Source organism: Zingiber officinale, chromosome 4A (assembly GCF_018446385.1).
Source record: "Zingiber officinale cultivar Zhangliang chromosome 4A, Zo_v1.1, whole genome shotgun sequence".
In the NCBI taxonomy this organism is placed as follows: Eukaryota; Viridiplantae; Streptophyta; class Magnoliopsida; order Zingiberales; family Zingiberaceae; genus Zingiber; species Zingiber officinale.
In genome coordinates, this window is record NC_055992.1 from 113,968,557 (window position 1) to 113,990,710 (window position 22,154).

The 22,154-nt window shown below is 40.2% G+C and overlaps 1 protein-coding gene across 1 annotated transcript; it reads left to right on the plus strand.

Annotated features, from left to right (window-relative positions):
• The first annotated feature begins 115 nt into the window (after positions 1-115).
• Positions 116-3,607, plus strand: LOC121970640 (reactive Intermediate Deaminase A, chloroplastic-like). Its single transcript, XM_042521468.1, has 6 exons — positions 116-376; positions 1,163-1,278; positions 1,373-1,417; positions 2,442-2,515; positions 2,599-2,648; positions 3,361-3,607. The coding sequence occupies exons 1-6, from the start codon at positions 184-186 to the stop codon at positions 3,453-3,455; spliced, it is 573 nt and encodes a 190-aa protein (XP_042377402.1). The 5' UTR covers positions 116-183; the 3' UTR covers positions 3,456-3,607.
• The last annotated feature ends 18,547 nt before the right edge of the window (positions 3,608-22,154 follow it).

The following is a 22,154-nucleotide window of genomic DNA, read 5'->3' on the forward strand; positions in this document are numbered from 1 at the left end:
TTATTTGTTGGGATAGAAAATCTGATGGAGGTGATTCTCATAGTCATAGGTTTTGTATTGTTCGTCAATCTTCCTGTTCGGTGTCTATTATAAGACAGGCAATCTATAAAGGAGGATGGTTTCGCGATACTTGTGTCGTACTGGGTTACGAGAGAGAGTGGTGTGTGCGTGCGTGAGAGAGAGATGGCTTGGAGCGCTGCGTTTTCGAGGTCTGTGGGAGCGCCGGCGATCGACCTCCGCGCGTTGCGGGCTCGGAGTCAGACTCCGATCTCTGTAGGGATCTGCTTCGCCTCAATCGCTGCCTCCCATCTGTGGTCGTCTCGCCTGCCCAAACCCTTCTTCGCCTCAATCTCGGCTACTGCCGCCACCTCCAGTGGTAAAGAGCCCAACCATCTCGTTGACCCATTTTCGTCACCTATTTTTCAGTCCGAACATTGAATTAATTTTCCGTCTTTGGCAATGCATGTTCATCATGTTTTGCGTGTTCATCGGGTTTTAGATTTAGATTTTGCTGTTTCGGCTAGAGTAGATAAATCTTAGTGGATGCCGATTTTAGGCTGTGATGCTTAAATGCTCAGAATGGATACGACTAAACGTGCTCATTGTATTGTTTTTATTTACTACGTACTTTTGATTTCAATTAACATTTTGGCAGAGACTGCATCATTGCAAAGGGAGAAACGCGCAAAGATTATTTTAAATGTTAAAGATTTAAACAAACATGGTAATAATTTTGATGTCTGAAAATAAACATCAGGGATCTCCTTCCTTCTCAGCTCGGTGAATTATTGTGAAAGAGGGCATCATCCGCAAAAACCCCAATACTAAGGGTTTCAGTTAACTATTTTGATATTTTCAGCCTAAAAGTTAAAACTAGTTCCGAGAAGCTTTTCTTTCTTCTTAGTATTCAACAATGATCCTTATGATGCCAGATGCATTTATTTAGTGAAACAATCTGATATGCTGTTAGTTCTGTCACTATTTTGTTTTGGTGGTCATGCTGTGATCTGCTTGCATTCTATCGACTTTTGTTAATTCAATACTTTCTTTCTCCTTACAACAGTCAGCAATTCTGTATGAACCTGACATGCTTAATCTGCCAAATGTTTTTTTTTTGGCAAATGAATCTTTTATGCAATAAGAGTGGCATACTTTTCAATAGTTATCAAGGAGGCAGTTCAAACAGAAAAAGCTCCAGCAGCTTTAGGGCCGTATTCTCAGGCTATTAAAGCCAACAACCTTGTCTTTGTTTCTGGTGTTCTGGGTCTTGTTCCAGAGGTTTGCTATATTACCCTTTATCACATTGTTTCATTTGTGAATAATGTCTCTTCTATACTTTCTCACATTCAGCAAATGTTGAACTTTTATACAGACAGGAAAATTTGTGTCTGACAATATTGAGGAACAAACTGAGCAGGTATTTTACTTATGTTGAATCAAAATTTTGGTGTTTAATAGCTGTGAACTTCTATTAAATAGAGAAAACAGCTAGCATCTTATGTACATCAGTGGAATATCCTACGACTATTATAATCAAGTAATATATGTTATTTAAGAGATCTCAGATGGTTGTTTTCTCCATTTAGGGAGACATAAGTGCAGAAGATACACTATATTTTACTATTTTTGGTAAACATACCAAGTTTTGAAATTTCTAGTGCCGCATAAATGCTTTAAATGTTGCACATAACTAGTTATCCTGAAGCAAACTGTGTAAACCTCTAGTGCCTTAATGAACTTATGCTCCTTTTAAGTTTTCTTTTTAATCTTCTTTTTTCCTAACGTGATTCACTAGTATTCTGTGCTAGGTTGTGTTTCTTCGCCATGATTTTTGTGACAGTAAAACCTTCTACACTTGATCACACAAACAATTCTACAGCACCTAGAAAGATTGATCCCTTAAAAACTGTAACACTTTCATTTGAAATCTGGTATATTTCGGCAACCTCAAAATGTCATTTTTGATTTGTAATTTTTGTTCAAAAAGACTGAAAATTTACCTAGCTCCTAGCATGTTTTATATTATGGCGTTTCAGATTATGAGAGCATGTTTTATATTTGGCATGACAAACAGGATATAGAAGACTAGAGCCTGCATATGGTATATGTGAATGCTTCCTTAATTTCAACTGCAAAATGTCTTTCCATTATTGTGTCTACCTTTTAGGGATCATGGGACTTCAAACCATATTCTGTACTTTGTGTTAAAGTCCATGGATCTTTATACTTGATTTATTTTTTTCCTGTTTATTGGGAAAAAAACACTTTCATGGTATTTGTTTGCCCTTTGGCAATCAATTTTTAATTTCTTTCACTAGTCTTCAGTTATCTGATCTCTATGAATATAAATTCATTGAGTTCCAGTATCATCATTGCTTTTGTGGCACTACTTTAAACATTTCATCTCATAACTGATATGCTCAAGTGGCAATTAAATTCAGGTCCTTAAAAACATGGGAGAGATTCTGAAAGCAAGTGGTGCCACCTATGCCTCTGTTGTCAAGACAACGATCATGTAGCAATTAGATTCTTTTATCAACTTTAATTCTAAAACTTCATCAATTTCATCTAATGATCTAACGATTTGTGTACTTGCAGGTTAGCAGATCTACAAGATTTCAAGAAAGTGAATGAGATATATGCAAAATGTGAGTTTCTGACAAATTGTTTTTTTCCTGTTGTGGATGTATTTTCTTCAAACCCATTGAAATTAGTTGGGACTTTTGATCGTTTTGGCCCATGTTGTCCTGTGTTGTTTTTTTGATTATGGATTTGTGTTGGTCCACAAACTGCTGCACTTATTCTTTCTTTCTTTCTAAGTCATCTGATGTTAATCGCTACCAGTTTATGCTACTTGTTTAATCAAAGTAACTGGTTGCTGATTCTGAATATATCATAATACAATAATTTGGCATTTAGCATTTTCATTCTGAATATTTCTTTCTTTATATGTTAGTTTCCATATCATTGGATAAAATCCTCCACTTAATAATTTCAAGAGAGGGATGTCATTTCCCATTTCACAGATAATTGTAGTGCATATTCTGTGACAAGGCCCACTTAAATTAGTGAAATTGAACAATCAACTTGGTTGCTCCAATCACTGACCAATAATGCATGAACTGCATAGGCTTAAATTTATAATAACTCATTCATCTTAATTTATGAAGTTTGTTTAGTAGCTTACAACTCACCACGTGGTTAAAGTGTCATTCTGAACATTTTATCTGGTACGATCAATATAATATTCAATTTTCTTGTATCTTGTCACAAAGCAAGGGTGCATTTGTATGTTATGCTCTTTCTTATCCGGTATTGCGGATATTGATTTTCTTCCTTAATTCTGTTCTTCTGTTGCAGATTTCCCATCTCCTGCACCAGCACGTTCCACTTACCAGGTAGCAGCATTGCCAATGAACGCTAGGATTGAGATCGAGTGTATTGCTGCACTCTAACGCTGCTTCAAAATTATGCTTTGTTCACATAGCTGATATTCTAGGATAAGTACCAGCTTTTCCTTTGCAACTTTGCTAAATGGATTATCGCCCAAATAAGAGGTGTTCAATGTACTTTTCTCCGATACAATCGAACTTCTAATTTCAATTCATCCCGTGAATCCATTCAATTCCTCATGCACCTTTCTACAATCCTGCAGTGGAGTAGCTTCTGAAGCATAAATGTCGATGGCAGTTTGGTGCATGTACAGCTTTGTTCTGTTTATCAATTCAGCATATGATTTAACAAATCATGCGCACAACATTTATGTTCCCTACGAATTTAGTTAATCTGTTGTTCGTGACAAATACAAGACTGATATGAGTATCAGGCAAACCCACATACCTGGAAAGTCATACATGTCATTTTTGCTTCTTATATTTGGCCTGTTTGCTGACGTGCTCTCTTCCTTCCCCTTTCGAAGAGGATAAATAAATCACTGAATGGATAAAGAGAGAATCACTGTAGGTTGAGTCCGTGCACGAATTCCTACCTAACTTAGAGTAGCCTTATTTGAAGAATTCAAGCAATTAGGTAAGCATTATGAACTGATGGTTCCTGATACTTTCTTATGAAAACAAAGTGACCGGGCATGATTGGACTCCTTCCTAATGCTACTTCCATTTGTTTCATTTAGTCTTGGGTTTTATCAAAATTGTCCTGAACAATCCAGTCAGTATATCATCAATAAATAAATAAATAAATAAATAAATTAGTTTCTTCTGTTTATTTTTACTTACAATATTCGAATAATCTATTTTATGTTATTTTTATCTTTTCCCCATGTGTCAGTATTCTAATCTCATCCATTATATTCAAATCAACGTGCGCTGCACGTGATAGGGTGGGCATGACCGAACCTACAATATTCCCCCAACAATCCCCGTTCACACGAACCGTTCCCTCGGTCCAACAGCTAGATTCCCTCCGCCCCGCGTTCACACGGTGTCTTCCTTCATCTGCCGAACCCTGCTCTGATCTGGCACTCTCCCGCTTACGCCACGTGTCGCTTCGACCGATTCCTCGACGTGCATCTCCTACCTTCCGATTAGGTTTGACCTCTTCCGGTGTCCCTGCCGCCGTCGCACTCCATTCGTTCACCTTCTCCCGGCGCCTATAAATCCACCCTGCTCCATTGTTCTTATCCCTTCAACCAACAATTCAATTCAATCCCAAAACAAAGAAAAAGAAAAAGGAAGCAGAATCCGAAAGAAATCACCAATTCTAAGATCTCGAGATGGGCAACTGTATCGTCCTGCAGGAGCCAGTGACATGGGTCGACGACCACGAGGACGACTGGGGATTCACCGAGAGCAAACTCCCGGCGAAGCTCCAAGAGAAGGAGGAGGCCGCAACAAGGAATACGAAGAAGAAGGTCGAAGGCTCAACGGAGATCAGGGTCACGATCAGCAAGAAACAGCTGGAGCATCTTCTCCAGCAGGTGGACGCACAGGGGATGCCTCTGCTCCAAGTCCTCAGCAGCCTCGTCGGAGGGCCGAGGAGACTGGAAGAAGAGCAGGAGAGGCATTGGAGGCCGAAGCTACGCACCATACCGGAAGTAGCAGAGTTAGCATACTGAAGATGATAACGCAGTAGAATGAGATCATGTTCTTTTGTTCTTCCATTTGTCCAGTTTTGGCTTTAGTCTTCCATCCATTTTCAGTGCTTATCTGCACATATTGCACAGCTTGCTCTGTAAATCCTTTTCAAACGCATGAATGCTTCCATCACAGACAGCATCAGTACTTCTGCCAACTTCTTCAGATGATTGCTTCATGAATCAATACTTTATCCCACTTAGTGAATCTTCAGTGAAGGCATTTTTCAACGAGTGCTGTTCTACAATTATAGTTCATACATTGTCGTTGACTTCATGCAAACTACAAAATAAGATGATTGCTTATGTGGTCCATCTAATCCTTTGTTTTTTTTTCTTCTTTTTGACAATTGCATCACTGATCACTCCAGTTGCATAATATACATCTTTAATAATTTAGTCTTGGTTTGGTGATCGCTTCTCTTTCTCTTTATATATGGCTAGCTTCATGAGTCTGTTCTCTATTCAGAGTTATCATCGATGGGTGTCTTGAGGATTCATTTTCCTTACGCGAAACTCGACAAGGAGGACCCTGAAGAAATGCAGCGCCTGAAAGCGAGGTTTCTGATATACAAGATATTGGAGGAAGCTGGGACACAGCAGAGGAGATCGTACTCTTCGAGGATGAGGGTGTGCAGAATGAAGAGAAAGATTGGGGTGAGACTGAGAAGGCTGAGAGTTGCCATCGCCAAAACTAGGCATTTCCTGTGCTACCAGATCTTGAAGCATTTGAAGCCTGTTCTTGTCACCAACTAAGAACCCAAATGCTGCTGCAGCTTGAAGAATCACTCGTTTTCAGTAATTTTCAGATTGTGTCCGTCTTTTCTGATTTTTTTTTTTTTGTTCATGCTTTTTTGTATCCATCAAGTACGAATATAAGCCAAATAAGTATTTACCATTAATTTCGACTAGGCTGGTAAGCTGTATGCAGCGAGTCCATTTTGAGATGTTTAAAGATAAAATAATTCTTCAAATTTAGTTTAGCTTAGGTTTTATAATTGAGTTTGGTTTGAGTTTCACTTGAGCTTGATTTATTTAGATTTTATTGAGTTCTAAATTTAAGTTTATTTGATTGATTGAAGTTTATTTTTATTTGATTGATTATTGGACTTGTTAATTTAAATTTGTTTATTTATTTTAAAAACTTCTTTATTTATTTAGCATGTTAATAAAAAGTTTATTAATGAATATCATTTGTAAATATTATTCATAAATATTATTTAAGAATATTAACGAGTTGAACATATATGTGTTAAAAAAAAATTTTTGTTTAATTTAACGAATTATCCAAGCTTGTTATTTAAGAGTATCTCCAGTGGAAGATATTTAGAGGGGATATTTCTCCAAATACCCCTCTATCAAATATCTCCCATTAGAGAGGATATCTATTGGGTGATTAGAAATCACCGGACATAAGTTTGTGTCAGGTGATTTTCCTTTTGTGGGGCAACCAAAAGGTGGGCTACCATATTTTTTATTTTATTTATTTATTTTAAAATTTAATTAATGTTTTTAGACCTTTTAGAGAACAAAATTAAAACCATTGGAAAAAATCAAAATCAAACGTTAATCAACGTTCATTTTTTCCGAACGTTAGGCAATGTTCGTTTTCCCTCTATATATACATCGTTCCTTTCATCTCTTTTGATCAATTCCACTAAATTTAGAGAAAAATTGATAAAAATTCCGGTCATTATTTTAGAGATGTGTTCAACTCTTCAAACATCGATGAAAATTCTAGTGAAGAAAGTTCTTAAGTTCGTCTTAATTTCCCCAATCCTCACTTTCCATTTTCCATTCAACATCCACTAAATTTCCAACATTTTCCATACCCACCACCATATTACCATAATTTCTAAAATTATCCAAATTCTTTGAGTGACAACTCTCTAGCTCCATTTTATACATATCATCCAAAATATTAGCAGAGTAGTCAATATTTCATGTAAGCTCCATCTTATATAATTAATTCACTTCAATCATCGATGATTCAATCAAATGAATCAAGAAGAGCTAGTGTTGATGTAACTAATAGTAATAAAGGTAAAGAAATATCGTATGCAGTCTCCGATTCACAATTTCCTCTATTCTCATCTGAAATAGGGTTCGACGATATTATTCTCAATCAAGTATTAGAGATGGACAACGAATCGGATGAAGATCATAGCAAGTGAATAGTATGAACAATAGCAGATGATAAGCTTCTTGCAATGGCCTACACAATTATGAGTGAAGATTCAGTAGTTGATAATACTTAGAAGAGTGAGTATTTTTAGAAACAGGTGGTGACATACTACAATGCTAATCGAGATAAGGAAGCTAAAAAGAGAATTATGGAGAAAGCAAAATCACATTGGATTCGTTGAAAAAGATCGTGAATAGATATAATAGGATCTACAATAAATGGTATAATGATCGACCAAGTGAATGAAGTGACGAGGATATGATGGTGCGAGCTCATGAAAAATACAAGAGTACTTTTAAAACTACTTTCCAATATGAATATGTGTGAAGGATTGTGAAAGATAGTCCAATGTATGCTCCTCAATCCTTAGAGCGACGGGCTACAAAGAAAGTAAGAACATTAGAATTATCAGGTGCACATATCGACTCTTCTAATCCTAACACAACTATTGATCTAGATGATAGAGAAGCTCGATCTAGTCCAATGAGACAGAAGACAGCGAAAAGGAAAGACAAAAAAAAAAGTATGCTTAATTGATAAATTAAATTAGGCTATGTAACAATTAATGATACATTTGAAAGAGTATAATAACAATAATAAGGTGGATCAATTCATCCAAACACATCAACTCCTTGTAATGGACACACGAGGCATGACAAATCGACAGCTTCAAAAATCATCTAGCGATGTGTGACAGCTGAAGAAAAAATTGAACATGCGATTAATTTCTATGGTTTATTTTATCCGCTTCTTATTTATTTTATTAATTGTAGTTTATAATTTCTATAATTTATCGTTATGTGTTTTATTAATTTAATATGGTTTGTACATCTATATTTCAATTTCAAATTTATAAAATATTTGTATTCGATATGAAGTAGTATTTTTATTAAATTTGTATGTCTTCTATTGTATTTTTCTTAAAATTAAATGTAAATTAATAAAATATTGGCATGATCCTTAAATATTTGGTTGGTAAGATATTTGATTGTGGAATTGGAGATATTTAAGAGTAAAATCCATAAATATTTTGATTGGTGGGATATTTCATTATGAGATTTGAGATATTTGAATAGTAGGATATTTAAAAAATGATGTGAAAGTGTAGACCACAAATAAAAAAAAGACAATCCGGTGGATCCATTATACGGAACCTTACCCTGTTTTTTTTGCAAGAGGCTATTTCCAGGATTCGAACCCGTGACTTTTTGGTCACAAAATAACAACTTTACTGATGCGCCAAAGCTCCCCTTCAAATACTTGGGAGAAATGTTCCTAACATTATAAATACTCTAATAAATCTTGTATGTATTGAATGAACATAAATAACTTTTATTAAATCAGAACACTAAGGGGAGTGTATTCAATGTTGGACTTTTAATTACTTTGAATGGCTTTTGTGGATTTTAAAAGTCTAGGTGTATTCAATCTAGACTTTTATAAACGTTCTAGAAATCTAATGGTATCCAAATTGGATTTTTATAGAGTTTTAAAAAGTCGTGTGGTATTCAAACTCGACTTTTTAAAACTCTATGAAAATCTTTTGGTATCCAAAATTTTAATAGATTTTCATGGATTCTTTTAAAATTTCTTGGATATAAATTTTAACTAATGAGAGCTCTCCAAAATATTTGATACAAGTTTAAATATAAAATAAAAAGTCTTCTGCTTACCCTTGAGATTTCTATAGACTTCAAATCATTTTAAGTTTTTACGAATAAGTCTTTTCTCTTTCCGCTTCTTGATTTTGATTATTTCTTTGAGCCCCGTCCAAAGCATACCAATATAATAGTACACAGTCTAACTTGACGCATATTCAATAAAGAATCTTCACCACCTTAATCAAATTTAACATTGTTCTCGATGTTATTCTTTCACCACCTTGATCACGTCGACAATCTACTATAGAGATTACTTTAGGGATGTATTACCCTCTGTTACAAAATTAACTATATATATATATTTTTTTTTTTTTTTTTGAACTAACACACTTCTGTTTCCAAACTAACTATATATGTTTTTTTAACTTTATTATTATTATTATTTTTGAATTCTATGTTTTTCTATATTTTTTTTGTTTTTAAAGTTTAGGTTTTTTTTTAATTTATATATTTTTTTTGTTTAGCTTTTTTTTAAAGTTTTTTACTTTATGTTTTATGGTTTTTTTAACTTTTATGTTTTTTACTTTACGTTTTTTTTTGTTTAATTTTTTTTTTTAAGTTTATATTTTTTTCGTTACATTTTTAAAAAGTTTACTTTTTTTTTAGTTTACCATTTTTTTTAGTTTATATTTTTTTAGTTTATATTTTTTTAGTTTACCGTTTTTTAATTTTTCTTTAATTTTTTTAAAGTTTATAGCCTTTTTTAAAATAAAATTTTTATTATAAAAAATTTGACTTGTGCCGGATTACATAATTTTCTTCACAAGGAGTGTCGTTCTAATGAATTTCTAGTTGAACTAGATAATGAAGCTTCATCATTTTTATCAGAACAAGTTCATAGTGTCAATTGCTTTGATCAATTATCTGATACTCAAGAACAATAACAAGCAAATGTCAATGCATGGAGAGATATAATAACGAATCGAATGTGGAGCGATGTTTATCATATTGACAATAATGAAACGAATTTTTCTTTCTCATAAATCCACAAGTTTCCATGAAAAAGTTTATAAATGTCTGTAAAAGTCTTGCAAAAAAGTCTATAGAACTCCATAAAATTCTTTTCACAACTACGCGAGATTCTATACAAGTCAATAAAAATCAATCAACTCCACAAAAATTTATCATTAAAAAAAAGTCAATGAAAGTCATTCAATCTCTTGATTGAATACACCCCCTAAACTTATTTACGAATATTCAATTTATTTACTATCCTAATTTGGATACCCAATTTCTTTAAAAAAATTATTTTAAATATAAATTAGGTTAATTGGGCTTATCCAGGCCATCACTAACGGACCAACGTGGCCCACCTAATACTATGCAGTGCACCAGTTTTTTGTGTGGACCGCGCATAGTTCTAGGGTCTCGACACTAAAAATATCCTACATAATACTTTTATGGTTTTACCCTTCTTTTCCTAAACTACTATCGCCATAGGAGGACGGATCCTCTGTCCCGAGAATTGCCTGTCCCGGTGTCCCATTTACTAAACGCCGAAAACTTAAATAGTGTCAAAAATGTGACTCTACTTTACCCTCCCAAAATTCACCTCGTGCTTTTACTGTCTTGTGCCCTAAAAAACCCTACGGCGTCAGCGACTACCAACAACCATCTTTGCATCGGCGTCGGCGACTCCCAGCAGCCATCTCTAATGTGGTCCTCCATCATCTCCGTCCACTCCGCCATCTTCAACGCGGTCCACCGTCGACTGAATCACCACAGCTCCGTCCCCTCCCTTCGTTGACTCCAGCAGCTCTGGCTTCCCCTCCTTTCGTCGACTCCAGCAGGTCCGTATCTCCGTCCTGGTCCTCCACCGTTGTCGCAGCTCCACTGTGTTTCAAACAAGACATTTGGTGTTGATTGTCCTTCTATTTTCCTCTTTACCTTCTATTCAGGTCTCCTTGCCCTAAATTCTTTCTTCAACAAGACTTGTGTTATTTATAAATATCTACCTCATATGCCACTAATATAGCATAGGATTATGAAGAGATTGTATTGCATCTAAATATGGTAATTTAAGGATCATGCAAGCTAAACCAATCCCCAATTTGTTAAGTCATGTTCGAGATAATATTGATATGATTTAACCAAAACAAGTAGCATGCATGCTCTTTGTATATATAGGTCAGCCCATGTTGTAGATTTTTCTAAGGTTTGCTCTTGATTTTTCTAATGATTGCTGTTGGTTGGTTATCATGGTTTCTTATATGTAATGTAGTTTTTATTATATGTATTGCTTAGATTCATAAGTAAAATTTATATGTTATGAATGCTTGATTTAATCATTTGGTAATAGGTGAAAATTATGTCGATATCACTTTCAAAGGTTGATCAATTTGATTTATTAAATAGATGGTAAATAAAAATTTTGACACACAATACTATACATTATTTAGTTCTTTTTTGTTTGAAAAGTATGGAATGCCTATGCACCCTTATATGGATCAATTATATAGTTTTATAGAATTTAGGTATTTCATGTAAATTGTTGCTGCTTTGAGTGAAGTTTGTCAAATTTTTCATAAAAATGTGTGATTTTTCATTACTTTTGCGTATTGCCATTGTTTAGCTTAATTTTATTGAATCTTATTCTTTTTAGTATTAGGTTGCTATTGAATGACATCATCAAGTAACAGCAGCATCGACTATACCAAATTTGAAACTGTACGATGCAAGGACTATGGACTAAGAATATTAGTGCTAGTCTCTAGATCAATCAAGAATCCAAGAAGACTATATTATGGATGTGAGTAGCATGAATGGTTAAAGTGGGTGAGGTCTGATATTAGACTAAATGAAGACACCAGTAATATACATTGTAGGATGTTGCCAAGAGTGGAGTTGAGGGTAGGAAGTGAATACATTGCTTATCCTGGACATAATATGGGAAATTGGAATGTACCGTATATGGTCTGAATATCAGTGATAGTAAACTTAATTCTTTTGGCTGTATATTTATTTTGTTTGTTAGTTGGTCTAGTTAAGTAGTGCTAGTGTTGTAATATGATAAAGAAATATAATTATGAATGATGTCGACATTTAGTTTTATTTTGTTTATGGATGAATATTAACTCTGTATTATTATTTCAGTTACCTTTTATATCACCAAATGATGTCAATATTTTTCGATGATGAGATTTATTTTGTATATGCATTTGTAACGATCTCGATTTCTTATTTTAGGAAATGTTGGATCTCAATATGCATCAAGAATAATTGAGATTAATTTTAACACGTTATTCCTTTAATATTATTTTTACATGAATTATTCACACTTAATTCATCAACATTAGCAAACTACCGTCTTTACCATTTGAGCTTGTTTATTTAATATAAATTTAATTATCAAATAAACATAAATAAATTCTGTCTAAATTTCTGATAGGCCTATTGCTTTATGTAATCAATATGGCATACTCTTGCTTTATTTTTTCACAGTTCATCGTGTTGCCAGTTTACTCAATGTAAGCTTATCTGAATATTCATACAGGAAAACATACCTAATGCAACAGCAGAGAGAGTGACAAATGAGATCCTTGAAGGTGTAGAATCAGCCCTTGGATTATCTAAAGGATCACTCGAGAAGCCTTTTTACACTAGAGTTCAATTATGATTTGCATTGTGACATTATGGTAAAAGACGAATATGCTCGTCCTGGCGCCTCCCATCAATCCGTCCCAGTGTCAATACGGAGGAGGTAAATCACGGACGGCTACTAGCTTTTGGAATGATGACTAACACATAAGGAAGATATTTATCTCGATTTTGTCAATAATCTTTACCAGTGTTGCTCCAATTTCACAAAATAAATGGATGGTGACTATATATTTGCTTTCAATCTAATAGGGGTGCAGCCCTTCCAACAAATACTCCTGCAGTTGCTTGTATCTTCGATCCTAGAGGGCGTGCAGGAATTTGTGGTGACTGGCTACTCGGTTCAAGTGGGGAAGCTGCATCCTTAAGTGGAACGGCTCTTGCTCATCATGTCCGGCCGGTGGTTTTATTTTGTTTATGCCTGAATTTTAACACGTGTTATTCCTTTAATATTATTTTTACATGAATTATTCACACTTAATTCATCAACATTAACAAACTACCGTCATTACCATTTGAGCTTATTTATTTAATATAAATTTAATTATCAAATAAACATAAATAAATTCGATCTAAATTATATGTAGTTCACAATCAAGCTTTTTATTTACAATACTAAATAGAGAGGTTAAAAAGTAAATTAATAGAATTCAAAACTACAGTTTCCACCCAGCTATTTGTTACTGTAGCATCCGATTGCTATTACATGATCAGAAATATATGATAGGAATAGCTATCATACAAAATATGGAGCTTGTACAAGTTTCCATAGAAGCTGTATAAAAAAATAAGCAGCACAAAATATGGTAACCACAAAAGTTCACATAAAAATAATTAGACGAAACAAAAGATGCATAAAAAATAAGTAGCACAAAATATGGTAACCATAAAAGTTCTCAAAGTAAGCAGCACAGTTCTTGGCTTAGCCGTAAATGAAGTATGCGTATTTGATTTTTAAGGAGCTTGCTTCATAACATATTTGTCTGCATTTCATTGTAACTTGATGCCAACGACACCTATATTGACTGACATTAATCACTCTTAGCGGTGTCCTTTAATTGATGTGCATTCCATTGTAGCAACATCCACCTAATTGATGTACCTGGAGAAAAAACAAAACAAGGAAACCCATGTAAATTTACTAAAAATGGCAGATGCTACTAAAAATGACAGATGCTCCAATATATCTATGCAGACAGAGTATAACAACAGATTAACTACAAATTAAAAATTTTGTTTATCCAATATGATCCGGCGGTAAGAATGGGGGGCCCACCCTCTGAAGGGTCCTAGCCTAAGGACGGATGGAAGGCTGGTCAAGCGGGTAATGGTCCGAGCGGAGCTAGAGATAACCCGTCCAGGGGCTTGGGTTTCCGACGCCAAGGCAGAAGGATAGAAGGGCCGAGCGGGATCCCGATCGGCTGGGACCGAAGGGCCGAGCAGGTGGTCCGTTCGGCCAAGATAAGGGCGAGGGTACAAAGGTAGCCGAGCGGCCTATGCGCTTGTCTCGGGATATGGGATGTCAGAGAAGGCATGTCTGATGATTAGGCCGTACACAAGATTGCACGATGGAAGATCTCGCCGTCACATCAGGGAGAGGTGGATACAGTAGCAGTATGGCCTCATATATGCTCTTCTGACAGGCCCATACTTGGGTATGGTCTAAAGCAGATGACTGCTTCGATTGGCGTGCCCGGGCTCTTTCGATAGTTCTATATAAGGCCTCCATTTCTTCATCGGAGGTACACGAGTCTTCATTCTGCAGCCACTTCCTTCATCCATTCCTCGCCTGACTTGAGCATAGGAGGGCCGTCGCCGGGACACCCCTCCCGGCTCGGTTTTGTTGCAGGTTCGCCGGAGCGCTCGAGGGTCCAGCAGGGAGCGCCACGTCCCCAGCGTTCGTTGACTCCTGGTTCGGACAGGATCAATTTGGCGCCGTCTGTGGGAACGCACCTGCATCCGAAAGGGAACAATGGACGAGGCTGGACGACAACACACGGTGATGCTTTCGACGGAAGAACTCGACGCTCTGGTCGAGATGAGGGCCGCCAAACTTATGGAGCTAAAACAGAAAGCAGCCGCCGAGCGGCCGGAGCAACAAGCAACATCTGCGTCGGGTGGCCGAGCGGGAGCACCTCAAGCCACCGTCGCATTCCCTCAGGCACTCTTCCGTACTCCCTCAGAAATCGCGCCCGCTCACAGGGATCAAGGATCTTCATCTGATGAGCCTCCCGTTCGGGATCATAAGAAGGGCAAAACCCTCCGAGCAGACGCTTCTCCCGAGCGGAAGCACCGACTGCCACAGTTCCATTTCCCTCAAAAGCAGATACTTCATCTCCCGAATTCGACTTATAGCAAGCCCCTCCTTCTGGAACCTCAAGAACGGGAGTTTGATGTCAGGCGATGAATCGACCGCATACGAGGAAGTTGGGTGGACGAGCCGCCAAGCGGATGACGAGGGATTGGCACTTGGATCCACCATGAAGCACAAAGTATCTCTAGCCTGTCCGGGGCAGGGCAAGAGGTGCACTAATAGAATGTGCTGTATATTTTCCGTTTGGTGGTATATTTGAAATGTAGAAGGCAAAATGTTATAATGTGCGCAATTGGAATTATTGGCCGAGCGGCCTATCTTCATGGTGTATAAGATACGAGCCAAGCGTTCTTGGTTCGATGAAGAAGGCCTCGAGTCGTTCGGCTGGAGGTATAGTATCCGAGCCAGGCGCTCGATGACGAAGGCTCGTGGAGCAATGGGAGCGGAAGGCTCAAGTAAAAGGATAAAGCAGCAGGCCGCCTCCACCTCTGGTAGGCCGAGCGGCCATGGAGGACCGACCGGGAAGTTTCGCCATCCTCCTGGCCTTGATAAATTTCGACGAAGTACATTGTATCCACCTCACTCCACGGGTATTCGGGAGTTGAGAAATTGCGTTAGAGCTTATGCTGATCGACAAGTTAGTTTTTCAGATATAGTTTATTTCGGGCGTAGAATTCATCGTAATTTTAGGAACGAAGGCCCCGCGCCGCTCGGCCGGTGGTAAATGGGTCGAGTCGAGCGCTCGAGGAACGAAGGCCCCGCGCCGCTCGGCCGGTGGTAAATGGGTCGAGCCGAGCGCTCGAGGAACGAAGGCCCCGCGCCGCTCGGCCGGTGGTAAATGGGTCGAGCCGAGCGCTCGAGGAACGAAGACCCAGTACCTTCCGGACGGAGGTAAATTATCCGAGCCAAAATGCTCGACGAAGCAGACCCTGAGCTGTTTCGCAAGGAGTACGTTCTCCAAGCTAGGTGAAAAGGGCATATGGATTATCCGAACCAAGCGCCCGAATAGTAAAGGCCTCCCAGCCGATTGGATTCGCAATCAAATGACCCGTGCCGTTCGGCCGGGCACAAAGACTGTCCAAGCGCGAGATAAGTTATGAAGGCCAAGGTCGCTCGACCTGGTAAGGAGTTAGCCTTCAAGGCCGTCTAGCCCAGACGTTAAACCGTAGAGCCGCGCTGACCGGCTATAAATAATCGCGCCGTCGAGCACCGACATTAAAAATCGAGAGACGAGCCGGCGTCTATAAATCCCCGAGCGGAAGACCGACGAGCACCGTCGTTAAAGATCGAGAGCCGCACCGACCGACTATAAACATCCGCGCCGACGAGCACCGTCGTTAAAGATCGAGAGCCGCGCCGACCGGCTATAAACATCCGCGCCGACGAGCACCGTCGTTAAAGATCGAGAGCCGCGCCGACCGGCTATAAACATCCGCGCCGACGAGCACCGTCGTTAAAGATCGAGAGCCGCGCCGACCGGCTATAAACATCCGCGCCGACGAGCACCGTCGTTAAAGATCGAGAGTCGCGCCGATCGGCTATAAACATCCGCGCCGACGAGCACCGTCGTTAAAGATCGAGAGCCACGCCGACCGGCTATAAATATACGCGCCGACGAGCCCCGTCATCAAACATCGAGTCGGTCCGGCGACTATAATACCCCGGGCGGATGAACGAATATCAGAATAAGAAACCGCGGAAACTACGAATATTAAAACATTCAGGCCCGATCGGGGGGTTGGTCCTTCGATACTTGGCGTTAGCTAAATTCACGTAAGCCAGATACGTGCAGCGCGAGTAGTCTTCCCCGCTCGAAATTTGTTTAATGGGTTAAGCCGATCGGCCGCTTGATGGAGAACGCTTAAGAGCATGACTGACTCTAAGCATAAACGTTAAGCAAACAGAAGAATATTATAGATAATGAGTACGAAGACAAAGGCAAAGGAGCAGCGTTTCATTAAAAGAAAAATTATGCCGACCGGCACGTACAAAAAGTTTACATCCGCCGAGCGGATGAAATACAGGAAGTACTTGAAAAGGAGCCCGCATCACTCCGGATCCTCAAAATTAAAAAAGGCGTCCGGGATGTCGTCAAGCATGGCCGCCAGATCAGGAGGGGGAATGCTCAGGTCAGCAGGAAGGTGCCCCCCTTCTTAAAATATGCCGTTGCGACCTTGACCGCCTCGAGGAAAGTTGAGGAGACGTTGCCACCGAATTTTGCGCCGAACCGCTCCGAGCGGAGGTATTCTTGGCGAGCTGCTGCTAGGCGACTCGACTCTCCCTCCTTATATTGTCTGAGCGCCGCCCGGGAGGCAATCAGCGAATCTTGAAGAACTTGCTGGTCCACCTCCGCTTTGGTGCGTTCAGCTGAGCGCCCATCCCGTTCGGCAGCTAGTTGGGCCTCCAGATCCTTGGATCGCTGATCTAGCGTACGGACATCTACTTTCATCTTGTCCAAATCGGCTACCGCTCGCTTCTTCCGGGCAGTAGCGCGTTTGGCATCCGCTTCGCGCTTCTTGACTTGGCCCTCTAGCCGAGCCACCTCTGTAGCCAGTTCGGCGGACTTCTTCTGTTCGGCCTCAAGGGTTTGTTTCTCCCGCTCGGCCGATGGACCCCCTGACACTTGGAGTTTCTCCAGGAGATCCTCCAGCTCGGCTAGCCGATGGCTAGTGGCGATTTGCTCAGCCCAGCGCTGTAAGGGAAATAATAAAATGACGAACCGGACAGTAGCATAGCACAGAGAAAAATGAATTTACCTGAGTGGCCTGCTGCATGTTGTTATCGCCGAGCTGCTTAGGCGTCATGAGGGCCACTTGAATCTGGGCGTCCTCGAAGAGCTTGACGAGCGGGCCCGTCAGGGTTATTTCATGAACGGGGCTTGATGGCCGATCAGCAGACAATAAATATTCCTCCGATGGGAATCGAAGGGTAGTCTTGACGGTCGGGTGGCCGGCCGGCGCTTCCTCAGCTGCAGTCGCCTGGCCTGAGGACTCCCCTATGGTAAAGGTTTCGCCCAACCGTCGTAAGCGACGACGAGTTTGGGGAGGAGAGCCAGAGGGCTGTGCGGTAGGCGAAGCCACGGGGGTCCCGATCTGCGGTGGTGTGCGGTCCGGCGAATCTACCCCGATCGGTGCTTGTGGTTCGCCTTGAGTCGTCGGAAGGCTGGGGTCTCTTCGACGTTTCCGCCGAACTTCCAGTGGGGGATCCCCGACCTGGGGGACTCCCAGCTCTGCTGGAGCAGAGGAAACAGGATCCGCCTCAACCTCCGTTGAAGCGGCTGAGGTAACTTCTGTTTCAGGGGCAGACTGAGTCCCCCCCTCTCCTGTAGCTGCCGGGCGGCTGGGGATAAGACCCCGCTCGGCGAGTTCTTTTTTAGTCGCCGCTTCAATTTCCACAGACTTCAACTTCAGATGATCGGTGGCCTTGGAGCGCCACATGACTTCAGCTGCAGTAAAAGAAATTAAAATCAATTAGACAAAAAAGACTAAGAGAGTAAAGAATCCTTACTCATGCGGAAGGGGAGATTTGCCCGAACGGGAGACAATCCGAAAATATACAACACCCCCTTGAGAAGCAACTGGTCGATCTTGTATCGCTGACCGGATAACCAGTTCGCCGCATGAAGATAGGCTGGGTTGGTCGGCACAGCGGTCTGCCATTTGGTTCGGAATGCTGGCCGCTCGGGAAGTCGGATGTAGAAGAAAAACTCCTTCCAGTGTTTGTTGGAGGTCGGCATATTATCAAAAAATCTAAAGCCTATTCTACTTTGGAAGATAAAAGTGCCCGGCTCGGATTGTTTAGGGTAGAAAAAGAAGTGGAATATTTTGGGGTCAAGAGGGATACTGTGCAGCTTAAAGAGAACGACCACCCCGCTCAGCAGCCTAAAGAAATTCGGCACAAGTTGGCCGAGCGGGATGCGAAAATAGTTACCTCTAAAATAAAGGGATGGGTAGGAAATCTAAGGCCGCCCTGGAATTGGTCTAGAAAAAAACAAATGGTGCCGATCGGGGGGTCATGGGGCCGGTCAGTCGGGTCGGCTACAACTATTTCATAGTTATCGGGAATCCCATATGTCCGAGCAAGGCGCCGAGCACCCTCCTCATCAAACCGACTCTCCATGGTCAGATACCAAGGGCCATGAACACCAACAGCGGGTTCGGAGGAGCTTGCCATCTCGAAGAAGCAAAAAGATAGCGAGAAATCGAAGGAATGGGAACGAAAGAGGCGAAATGAGCAGGGAAAACCCAGTAAGTGAAGGAAGAAGACTCACTGAGAAGGAAATGGGCGGAAAAGATCACCGGGGAGAAGGTAGCAGCCGGAAAGTGGAACTGGATCGCCGGAGGCTGCAGCGGCAGAGGAGGCAGAAGGAGAAAGCACGAGCGAGCGTGCGGCAGAGGAGGAGAACTGAGGCTTTATATAGCTGGGATCAGTCGGCCTTCGCCGTCCGATCCAGGTCACGACAGACAAGGACGCCATCGGGCCGTCCATTTTAAACGGGGGCGTCCCATCGTAAGTGACGCCGCCGCCACACAATGGTCGACACGTGGCGCTCTGTCACCAAGCGCAATTAATGCGCCCATACCGCGCACGCTTCGCCTTAATGAAGAGGATTTGCGTGATTTTCGAGAAGATTTAGACAAGCAAACATCCACGTTGAGCGACAAGACAACCATAACTAAGAGCCGAGTGACTGAATTTGGCAGAAGGGCCGAACGGCCCCAGGGATATTATAAGCGACTGAAAGGCGGCGACCGCCCGCTCGGACACATAGTCCAGTCAGTCGGACTCACTGCCTCCTTCGACTAGACTTGAAGGGAAGGCAAGTGATCCGGCGGTAAGAATGGGGGGCCCACCCTCTGAAGGGTCCTAGCCTAAGGACGGATGGAAGGCTGGTCAAGCGGGTAATGGTCCGAGCGGAGCTAGAGATAACCCATCCAGGGGCTTGGGTTTCCGACGCCAAGGCAGAAGGATCGAAGGGCCGAGCGGGATCCCGATCGGCTGGGACCAAAGGGCCGAGCAGGTGGTCCGTTCGACCAAGATAAGGGCGAGGGTACAAAGGTAGCCGAGCGGCCTATGCGCTTGTCTCGGGATATGGGATGTCAGAGAAGGCATGTCTGATGATTAGACCGTACACAAGATTGCACGATGGAAGATCTCGCCGTCACATCAGGGAGAGGTGGATACAGTAGCAGTATAGCCTCATATATGCTCTTCTGACAGGCCCATACTTGGGTATGGTCTAAAGCAGATGACTGCTTCGATTGGCGTGCCCGGGCTCTTTCGATAGTTCTATATAAGGCCTCCATTTCTTCACCGGAGGTACACGAGTCTTCATTCTGTAGCCACTTCCTTCATCCATTCCTCGCCTGACTTGAGCGTCGGAGGGCCGTCGCCGGGACACCCCTCCCGGCTCGGTTTTGTTGCAGGTTCGCCGGAGCGCTCGAGGGTCCAGCAGGGAGCGCCACGTCCCCAGCGTTCGTTGACTCCTGGTTCGGACAGGATCACAATATATATCAATGCTCCAATATATCAATGATCGTTTCTCCTACCAAAACTTAACTATCAAGAACATCACAAAATAAAAGCCAGAACATCACTTATTTGTCTTAATTTAGCCCATACACGCACATGAAATTTGAACATTACCATAATATAACTTTTCTCAACAAAATTTGTAATCTTTAACATATTTTGCTTATGCATAAAAATCATGGTCAATGAGAGAATGTATACTATTCCAGTCCAAAGCAAGCTACATAATTCCAATTGCTATACTACACGAGGAAAATGCATCATGTGTTTGTGTTGCCACGTTAGATATTGGACATCTTTCCTAAGTTACCTTAAGACCAAAAAAGAGTTTTCAATGAACTAATTAAAGACTAGCAAATTCTGAACAATAGTTGAACTAATTAAAGACCAGAACTTTTGTTTAAGCCTACTAAAATAAAGTTTTCTTTGTTGATCATCCGATCATTAATTCTTGACTCTGTTAGTTCCATGGCAATAGAAAGTATGAGTAACTAAGTCATTAATCAGAAGAAATATAGAATCATCATGAAGTTTATGCATATAAAAATACTTTCAAGTTGTTAACAATTATACTGATACAACAAATCTGATCTGATGAGAAATGGTTAAAAAGACAACAAAGGTGTAAACCTGATTAATTTCTTACCATCCTTCCCGATTACTTGTCTGAAAATAACCATTATCAGAGTGAACCTGAGATAGTTATGTTGACAAAAGTGGTGGATGACAATACTCAAACCTTCAACACAACTATAATTTGTTGGTTAAAACAATAAAATATAGTATTAGATAGTGATAACATAATTATTTTAGTTTAACATACTAAAACAATCCTTAACTTGATTGATCATCCGTTGACATTCTACATTGGGCATGCAGGATGTACTTTCATAACGCCCTTCTACATCCTGCTATACAAAAAATAGAATGATTTAATTCTATATAATTTCTCAAATGTAACGACAAGAAATAAACAACACTTTAGTAAGAATGGGGAGAAACCTTAACAATTGTTGAAGTTTGGTTGGTTTTTCTTACTGCTTTCCTTTTCTTTGAAATCTTATCTAAGCCACCTTTCAACCTCTTGAAATCATTTTTTTCTTTGTTTTAATTCCTTTTACTCCAAGAGAATTTCCTTCACCAATTTCGAACTCTGTTTCAATTGAGTGTTGAACAGTTGGTTCATTAACTTGTAACCTCTCATCCACCATCTTAAACATACTCAACAAACCATTGTAAGTGTCTTCCCTCTCTGCTGCCTTGGTAACCAATTGAACATACAACCCACTTAATTCTTTATATCACAAATTGGTGCAAGCTTTTGAATCCAAACTACATTTGTTCACAATTAAATCAATAACTCCAAAGTATCCATCTTTCGCTTTTCGTGTCCACCTTTTCAATATATACTCACTTGGGATCTTCATAATATTTTTCATTGTAAATATTTTCAAAATATGAGAACACAAAATCCCAGCAAAATCAAATTTTCTATAACTACACTCAATTTTTTGACCCGATGAATCAAGTGTAACTATATGATGGTAACTCTTTTTGTGAGAAGTAATCTTGTATTTTGTATGTGATTCAATATCCTCACAAATTTCTACACTATAATCATGAGATTTGTACCACTCTTGTTCAAAACACTTGTATGCCTCAGGAGTATAAATACAACTTGTATACTTTAAAATTTCAATTGGATGCACTAAATATGGAACACTTGTATTTGGTCTAAAATCTGCTTTTAACTCCTCATATCGATGATCATCA

Excerpts from the sequence above, each read along its gene's own strand:
- LOC121970640 (XM_042521468.1), top strand. The coding sequence starts at position 184 with ATGGCTTGGAGCGCTGCGTTTTCGAGGTCTGTGGGAGCGCCGGCGATC. Across the intron at positions 1,279-1,372 it reads TTCTGGGTCTTGTTCCAGAG|ACAGGAAAATTTGTGTCTGA; the intron begins GTTTGCTATATT and ends ACTTTTATACAG. Across the intron at positions 2,649-3,360 it reads GAATGAGATATATGCAAAAT|ATTTCCCATCTCCTGCACCA; the intron begins GTGAGTTTCTGA and ends CTTCTGTTGCAG.